This window comes from Mastomys coucha, unplaced genomic scaffold (assembly GCF_008632895.1).
Source record: "Mastomys coucha isolate ucsf_1 unplaced genomic scaffold, UCSF_Mcou_1 pScaffold14, whole genome shotgun sequence".
NCBI classification, from domain to species: Eukaryota; Metazoa; Chordata; class Mammalia; order Rodentia; family Muridae; genus Mastomys; species Mastomys coucha.
In genome coordinates, this window is record NW_022196896.1 from 130,771,214 (window position 1) to 130,780,614 (window position 9,401).

The 9,401-nt window shown below is 48.7% G+C and overlaps 1 protein-coding gene across 4 annotated transcripts in view; it reads left to right on the forward strand.

Annotated features, from left to right (window-relative positions):
• The first annotated feature begins 766 nt into the window (after positions 1–766).
• Washc1 (WASH complex subunit 1) overlaps positions 767–9,401 on the forward strand; it is a 15,483-nt gene continuing 6,848 nt past the window's right edge. Inside the window, exons 1-2 of one of the 4 annotated variants that reach the window (XM_031368622.1) lie at positions 767–788; positions 8,132–8,285. In XM_031368622.1, the coding sequence (XP_031224482.1) occupies positions 8,137–8,285 (149 nt within the window). In that variant the 5' untranslated portion in view covers positions 767–788; positions 8,132–8,136. Of the gene's footprint in view, positions 789–5,411; positions 5,553–6,351; positions 6,539–6,598; positions 6,866–8,131; positions 8,286–9,401 lie in introns of those variants that run through there. The other 3 variants (XM_031368624.1, XM_031368621.1, XM_031368625.1) reach the window with 3 other exon arrangements.

Sequence of the window (9,401 nt, forward strand, 5' to 3'; positions counted from 1 at the left end):
TGTGTGTGTGTGTGTGTCTGCCTGTCTTTGTCTCTCTCTTTATTTTTGAGACAGAGTTTCTCTTTGTAGCCCTGGCTATCTTGGAACTTGACATATAGACCAGGGTGGCCTTGAATTCTTAAAGCTCCACCCCCTCTGCCTCCTGAGTGCTGGGATTAAAGAGGTGAACCACCATGCCCAGCTCTCCCTTCACCTCTCTATCAATTCCAGGGATTGAACTTGGTTTACCAGGTTCGCACAGCAAGCGCCTTTATCCTCTGAGCCATCTCAGTGGCCCAAGAAACATCTATTGACCACTTATTGTATGTAGACTGCTGGGTAGGATGGTGAAGATGTGTTGAATGTGTTCACTAGCATCTTTAATGGTACCAAGTTAGGCAAAGGTCCACTGAGGACGAGGCTACTCCCCACCTAAGACTGACCCCAGGTCCTCTAAAGATCCTGTTGGAGAAATCCCACCAGAACACCTTGCAGTTAGCTGAGCCAGGAAAGCGAGCCACATCTGGCTGGCCCTGAGTAAGGCAGGAAGTAGCAAAGGATACTTAGTGTCTGCACCGTGCTACCTTCTCTGTGAGCTTTGCTTGGGGTAACCATAGCATTGCTACCAGGAAAGAAAAAGTTCCCGGTCTTTTGTGATCCTAACCCTTTATCACCAGTCCCTGAAACCATGGTGTCCGTGATGGACTGTGTGAGAGTCTGTGTGCCAGGCTGAGGAATGACTACAATGACAATAGCATGCTCCAGCAGAGGCTTGGAAACACCAAGCTGGGAAGAAAAGGAACTGAAAGGTGAGTGCCTGTCACACTCTTTTCAAGACAGGGTTTCTCTGTGTAGCCTGGCTATCGTGGAACTCACTCTGTAGACCAGGATGGCCTCAAACTCGGAGATCCATCTCCTCTGTCTCCCGAGAGCTGGGACTAAAGCTGTGAGCCTGCTCCACCCGGTTCCTGTGCCACCCTCTTTGCAGGCTATTCATTTAATCCCCATTATGTGACCGCCAAATGGATCGTAAGTCAATGAGGGAAGCAGGTCAAAGCATTAAGGAACTCAGCTGGGTTCTTCCAGTTTGGATGCAAGTATAGTCTCAGTTTCTAAGCATATGCCCTTGCTCTTTCTACCAGTGTGGGGGTCTGGTGGTGCTAAAGCAGGGACAGATTGGGCTTCTTAGAGGAACCCTTGAGCTGCACTACTATAGCCTCTGTTCTGCCACTCCTTAAACATACACTGAAGTTGGGTGTTACTGTTGCGTAAGCCTTGGCCCCTCTTAGGAAGGCAGGCTTACGCTGAGGGCTCGGCTTTAGAATTCTGGAGAACCCTAAAAACAGAAGTGCTGGTCAGAGCCTTCAAGGAAAGTGAAGGTCAGCTTCCAGAGGAGACATCAGGGACAAACAGAAGAGGAGGCAGAGAGGAAGCAGGTGGCCAGTGGCTGAGCGCACGTTCCACAGAACAGTGGTGGATATCACTCAGACTAAGCTGACCCTGGGAAGAGACATCTCCACCAAGGCAACTCTTCCCCCCACACACACCCTCCAAGACAGGGTTTCTCTGTACAGCCCTGGCTGTCCTGGAACTCACTCTGTAGACCAGGCTGGCCTTGAACTCAGAAATCTGCCTGCCTCTGCCTCCCAAGTGCTGGGATTAAAGGCATGCACTGCCGCCGCTGCCACCACCACCCGGCCCAAGGCAGCTTTTCTAAGGACAACCTTTAATTGGGGTTGGCTTACAGGATCAGAGACTCAGTCCATTATCATCAAGGCGGGAACGTGGCAGCATCCAGGCAGGCATGGTGCAGGAGGAGCTGAGAGATCTACATCTTTATCTGAAGGCTACTAGTGGAATACTCCCTCCCAGGCAGCTAGGGTGAGGGTCTTAAAGCCCAAGCCCACAGTGACACATCTACTCCAACAGGGTCATACCCTCTAATAGGGCCACTCATTGGGCCAAGCATGTACAAACCATCTCATTCCACTCCCTGGGTGGGGCATATACAAACCGTCACACCTTGAAGACAGAACGGAGAACACATTTCCAGCATCTTCTCAGCTCCCAACTGTCTCGGATGCCTTTGTCAACCACGGGCCCTAGTTTCTTATCTGCTGCTCTAATGTTTTTCTGCCACCCGTTCGACTCACTCATTTAAAAGCTAAAGCAGGGCTAGCAGGGCTGATTCGCGAGATGGAATGAACTGTTGAGATTCAGGTGCCTACCTTGAGTTGCCCCATACGCTCAGGGGATTGTTCTCTGTGCCTGGGTGGACACACTTCCCATCCCCTCATCAAAACAGTAGAGGGTGGCCTTACTTGGCTCCACCTAAAGAGTGGGTTTGTTTGGAAAAATAAATAAATGCTTGATTTGTCATGAGGTAGTCTACTGGCAGGAACACCAGCTTGCGATCAGAGAGGAGGGCTAAGAGAAGCCTATTTGCTTCCTGGGAATGACAAAAAGAGCAGTCATGGAATGTGTTCCCATGGATTAACCCAGGACAGGATGCCTTCAAAATTACCAACAAAACTGCTGGAATGGTGAGATGCCAAATCTTTTAAGTTCAGACTCCATTCTAGAGAACCTGACCTAAGTTTAAAATCAGGTAGACTAACAGGCTGGTACCTAACATTAGTTTCCAAGCTGCCCCCCAACAAAACCTGACCCTAACTCCAGTCTCTAGGCTAATTCCCAACAAGACCAGAGTTTCCAGGTTACACTCCCAACAAGGCCAGTGTCTCCAGGTTATTCCCCCAATAAACCTGCATCCCAGGTTACAAGCCCAACCCTGTCTAACGACCACCAATGCAGAGGGAAGCAGAAGTTAAGTTTATGATAGGACTCCTAGCACCAGCCAATTATGTTAAAGGCCACAGGAGCTTTCCAATTAGATGCTTGCACACGTATTCCCTGCTTGCTGATTAGTATAAAGTCTTGCCCTATAGACATTCAGGGCTCTCCAATCACCCAAATCATCCTGTTTGATGGTGGTGCATTGGGGGTGCCCCGAGCTAGCTCAAATAGAATAAAGACCCTGCTGTAAGTTACATCAGATTGGCTCCTGTGTGTGTTTTTGGGGATCACTAATATTTCCCTGGCATAACAATGGCACCCAAGGAAAGAAGAGCCATACCCAATTTTGACACACATATAAACTAATCTCCATGACTTGCTGGCTGCAGAACAATATTCTAGGAACACACCTCTCCCAGAAAAATGCCACAATATCTCAGTGTGTGTGTGTTACCAGACTAAGGCCAATAAAATAAACTCTACATGTTAATTTTTAAAAAATATTTATTTTATTTACTATATGTAAGTATGCTGTAGTTATCTTCAGACACCAGAAGAGGGAATCAGGTTTTGTTACAGATTGTTGTGAGCCACCATGTGGTTGCTGGGAATTGAACTCAGAACCTCTGGAAGAGCAGTCAGTACTCTTAACCACTGAGCCATCTCTCCAGCCCTACATGTTAACTAAAACAACTAATATAGCTTGATGTGGAGGTACAAACTTTTAAAATCCCAGGACTTGGTAAAGAGAGACAGTGGAGTTCTGTGAGCTGGAGGCTAGCCTGGTCTACAGCCTGGTTGGTCTATAAAGCTCCAGACCAGCCAGAGCTACATGGTATGATTGTGTCAAATAACAAACTTTAAAACTCTTGAACAAGTCAGGCAGTGATGGCACACGTCTTTAATCCTAGCACTTGGGAGGCAGAGGCAGTCGGATTTCTGAGTTCAAGGCCAGCCTGGTCTACAGAGTGAGTTCCAGGACAGCCGGGGCTATACAGAGAAACCCTGTTTCGAAAAACCAACAAAACAAAACAAAACAAAACAAACCACCTCTTGACCATGGAACCTGAGGAAAGCAATGAAGAATGCTACCACCATTAGGGAAACTTTAGCTTGTCAACTGTTGAGGTCCTAAACCAACCAGTCCCCATGGTGGGATGAAGGTGTACTGGGCACAGCAATGGCATTGGCTCCCGATGAGGGCATTGGAGGCTGTGCATCCACCCAGTTCTTATCCTTCATCATCTCTCTGGCCTCAGAAGGTAAAAAGTGCTGTTCTGAGAATCGCCCCATACCCCACGAGAGGACAGGACAACTTTGTGTGATGACTCTGTATCACACTGTTACCAACCCTGCTTACAAGAGCTCTCTGCTTTCCAGGAGACTCCCCAGCTTTCAGAGGGGGAGCCCCCTGCAAGCACATAGCTCACAACCTCCCCACAGCACATTGCTTTCAACATCAGGTGGCCACAACACTACCTGACAAGCGCAGCATAACCTGGCAATGTGTAGGATCCTGGACATGCCCACTGTGTCTTCCTCTGTGTGTGTGTGTGTGTGTGTGTGTGCATAAGTGTGGGTGTCCAAAGAAGGCAGAAGGGAGTACTGGATCCTGTTGAAGCTGGAGTCAACAGTTGACTGTGAGTACATCAAAGTGGGTGCTGCAACCTAACTTGGATCCTCTGCAAGGCTAGTTGGCACTCTTAACTTCTGATCTCTCTCCAGGCCCTGTACACATACATTTTTAAAAAGCATTTCCTGGTTGCAGTCTTTGCAGGCCTGGTGCTGCTCCCTGCAGTTTTTCAGCTGGGGGTGTGGTGGGTTTCTGTCAGCAGTTTTTTTTTGTTTTTTTTTGTTTTTTTTATGGCTGCTGACTAAGAGCTCTTGGTCTGTGGGCTTCTTTGGCCTCAAGGTTTTGGCTTGCTGGCGTGAAAACTTGTATAAGGGATTCACGATTAGGGGAGACTCATCTGCCTCCAACACTCTCAACACACACACACACACACACACACACACACAAACACACACACACACACAGGCACACACACAGAGGCACACACACACACACAGGCACACACCCCCACACACACAGGCACACACACAGGCACACACACACACATGCACGCACGCGCGCGCACACACACAAGCACACACACAAGCACACACACACACACACACACTTTGGCTGTCCATCTACCGCACTGCTTTCTCATTCCGAGTAAACAATATTCCATAGTCTGTTTCTAAGCAGAACTTGAGTACTCCAAGTCAAATCATACCGTATTTGTCCGGTTGTACATTGATTTTTTTTTTTTTTTTAAGTTGGAGACTAAGGTACTTTACCTTTAGAGGTAAACACAGGAAAGGCAGGATTTTCTAAAAGGTTTATTAAGCCACTGAAGTATGCATGGCTGGAACAGAGGGGGCGTCTGGGGGACTTCCACTTGGTGCTCTAAGTGTCCTATGGTAGGGCATACGTAGGGCGAGGGCTTCTTGGAGCCGGGAATAGGAGAGACCTGAACCTCGCAGACAAGGAGTAAGCACAGAGCTGAGGGCGGCTTCCTGGTCTGGGCCCCGCCCTCCAGCATCCCAGAGAGCCGGAAGACGGAGAGCGGAGCTGAAAGCTGGCGGACGCTAGGACCCGGGGCTGCAGGTCACCGTGGGCGGGGACGGGCACGTGAGGACGCCGTGCGGGGCGAGCGTGCGGGGCGAGCGAGGGGCGGACCGTGAGCGCGGGACCCGGACGAGGCCGCGATCCTGCCGCCGGCCGGCTGGAGGCGAGTGAGGGCCCCCCGGGCGGGACGGACCCGGAAGGCGGTGCAGGGATCCGGGCCGCCGCCCCTCCCACATCCCGCAGCTCCTGCTGCAGGGACGGGGCCCGTGGCTTCCTGAAGATTCCGGGGAGCAGGGTGTGGGAGGAGGTTTGCAGGGTGCGGGTGGGTTGTGCTGGGCACTTTCGAAATTACGAATTGCACGGGAGACGCGCGCATGAGGTTAGGGGGTGTCGGTGATCTGGGTTAAGCGCGGATCACCAGAAACAAGTCACTTATGCTGAAACACAAGCACGGTCTCTGTCGACATATATACTTGACAGATTGTGTGTGTGCGTGTAAGAGAGATACCGTGATTTGGGAATGTTTATGTCTTCATGGCATGCATGACAAGTGAAAAATAAGTGCGCAGAAACGACTGGAGGCCAAGATAGAACTGTAGTCACTTGCTGGAGGGAGGGAAGAATTGCTGTCTCACAACAAAACTCATATAAAGAAGACTCCTGGTAAATTGCTTTTAGATGGTTTGGAAACTTCCCCTTATGGGCAGGACCACAAACAGGCAACCGCCCCCTTCTTACAGGGCCCCAGTGACAAACCAAAGTACAATTCTATCGAAGCCCACCTCGGGGAACCCCTGAATTGACTGGGTTTACTTGCAGAACACAGGTGTCCCAGAGCAGCAGTATCACCAGAAAGTCACCCTGCATAGATGATGAGTTCCCCTCACGTAACTTTATGGTGAAAACACTGAGGCTACCAGGTGATGTGCAGAATTATTGTACGTAACAGGCCGGAAGTGGAGAGGGGAGGGGTAGAACGCGCCCCACCCCATAAACGAGCTTCAGTAGTCAACAGACCTGTGTCCAACTTCACTTCGGGAGTGACAGTTGTCCCCGTGGAGATGGTTAATGCTTGGAGTGTTCTCCGGGGTTTTCCAAGGAGAGGAATCAACCTCTTTGCAACAGCGATGCCTAGTTCCAGAGTTTATTGTGAGCATGAGCAGTTGCAACGATGCTGAATGATGCTGGGCTTAAACTTAGTGGGGAATCTCTTTTCTTTCCTTCCACATTAGGACCTGCTGAGTAGCACAGGGCATCCATCAGGACCCGCTGAGTCAGCACAGGGCATCCATCAGGACCCGCTGAGTCAACTGAGGGCAGGGTATCAAGCCAGATAAGATGTCTGTTAATTAGGACTTAAAAAAAAAAAGAGAGAGAGCTCTTAAAATGCATTTTTGTGTATGAAAATGGTGGAACATACTGACTAATAACGCCTTTGAGTTAGATAATTGATTCATAGCCAGTCTGGAGCACAGGGTAAGTATTTTACCGTTGAAAATGTTTGGTCAAACTTCCCAAGTTAAAATTGGGGCACTGATAAATTCGACCCTGAGAGAAGGTGGGTTGTACTTGAAATGACTGGCAGACTTGCTTTAAGATATGTAGCTGTTATTAGCTAGTGAAAAGAATAGTTATAAGTAGTAATTAGTGTTAGTAGTGCTGATATAGCATATTTTACTCTGGAAAATAAGTTGAATAAAGATAGCTACATGGTGGAATGGATAATAATATAATGTCACCAATAATTTTGATTTTTTTTTTTTTTTTTTTTTTTTTTTTTTTTTTTTGGTTTTTTGAGACAGGGTTTCTCTGTATGGCCCTGGCTGTTCTGGAACTCACTCTGTAGACCAGGCTGGCCTCAAACTCAGAAATCCACCTGCCTCTGCCTCCCAAGTGCTGGGACTAAAGGCATGCACCACCACCACCCGGCGATCCTTTTTTTTTAAAGATTTATTTATTTGGGCTGGAGAGATGGCTCAGCAGTTAAGAGCACTGACTGACTGCTCTTCCAAAGGTTCTGAGTTCAAATTCCAGAAACCACATGGTGGCTCACAATCATCCATAATGAGATCTGACGCCCTCTTCTGGTGTGTCTGAAGACAGCTACAGTGTACTTACATATAATAATAAAAAAATCTTAAAAATAAAAAGATTTATTTATTTTATGTATATGAGTACACTCTCTGTGTCTTCAGACCCACCAGGAGAGGGCATTGCATCCCATTACAGATGGTTGTGAGCCACCATGTGGTTGCTGGGAATTGAACTCAGGACCTTTGGAAGAGTAGTCAGTGCTCTTTACTCCTGAGCCATCTCTCCTGCCCTGTACTTTTTATTCCTATGCCAGAGCTCATTCTAGGATATGTCTTGTTTAAAAAGAGTAATGGAGACTTTCTATAAAATTTTTTATTTAATTATTGTGTGTTTGTGTTTGTGTTTGTGTGTACAACATGTGTATGTTGCACAGGCACACATGTGTGTCTTGTCAAATATATGGAGTTCAGAGGACAAGTTTTGGGAGCAGGTTCTCTCTACTTACCACGTGAGTAGCGTCTCATGTAGTGGGCTGGTCTTGAACCAGCTGTATCAGAAGATGGCCTTGAACAACACACAGTCCTTGCTGCTGTCTCCCAGGTGCCAGGATCACAGGCGTGTGACACGGCCACCTTGTGTGTGTGTGGCTGGTAGGTAGAGGGATTGAATGCAGGACTGTGTTCTTGATGTCTTGGTTCCTTCCCACAGGCACCATGACACCCGTAAAGACCCAGTACTCCTTGGCAGGCCAGCTTTACTCGGTGCCCCTCATCCAGCCCGACCTGCGACGCGAGGAGGCAATCCAGCAAGTGGCAGATGCCCTGCAGTACCTACAGAATATCTCTGGAGACATCTTCAGCAGGTGGGACCTGTTACGCAGCTGACCCGATACAGGGCCACCCCTTTTCTAAGTGGCCCTATGTACCTTCTGCAAACAACTTCTTTAATAACCCAACTCATTCCCAGAGTGGAAAGGGCGTGAGGGAAAAGACCAGCTTGGAAACATGCCTGAGAGCTCACCACCTCCTCACTGGTGTGTAACCCCTTAGGATTCCTGTGGGCCCGTGGGTGGCACTGGTGCTTGCAGGCTCTCCCCACCAGATCTCCTCGGTCACCAATGCAGTGCTGGGTGCACAGGGCCCTGTGGCTAGCTGTAGAGCTGAGTGTGTTGGTGTTGCTGGTCAGCCAGAGCAGAACTCTGGCTAGGTCCACAGGCCTAAGAACTGCTATGCCTTCTTTAACTCCAGCTGTGTGCTGAGGTGTGGCGTGGGCCACTAGATGGCTTTGCCCCTGTGTGGACAAGATAGTGTGCTCCACAGATGCATATGGACTGGGCCTCCACAGCAGGCGTCTCCTGACGTTCTCAGGATACACAGTAAAAGTGAGACGGATGGAACCGCTGCTGCGTGACCCAGTCACAGCAGACTTCTATAAGAAGGGGGAATATGCTGTAAGACAGTGATAGCCATTGTACTGCAGTAAAGACAAGCCAGCAAATCTCACTTATTATCATTACTAAGTGTGTTGTGCGTAATTGTATGTGCTGTGCTATATGCTACTCAACAAACAGAGTTAATATTCATCAGTGTACCCTCAAACCCAGGACTAACATGCTGCGTTGTGACAACGTTACCGTGGCTACTGCATCTTTCGGGGAGGTGTCTGTGCTATTGCGATGTTACGGGCAGACCTTTGTGTCTGTGGTCCTTTGTAGGCTAAAGCTTGACGATGTGCCAACGTGAATGGAACTGGTTTCGTGAGGTGTTAACTACACCTGTACTAAACATCTTTATATAGCATTGCCTATCCCTTATGTAGCAGCCTTAATTCTTTTAACCCTTGAGACATTCTGTGAGGACTTACTGTTACTGTTCCTCCTTTTTGGTGGTGGGGGCAGAGACAGGATATCACTGACCTGGTCAGACCTTGAACTTGCTGTGTATTGGAGAATGACCTTAAGCTTCCGATCCCCCCCCCC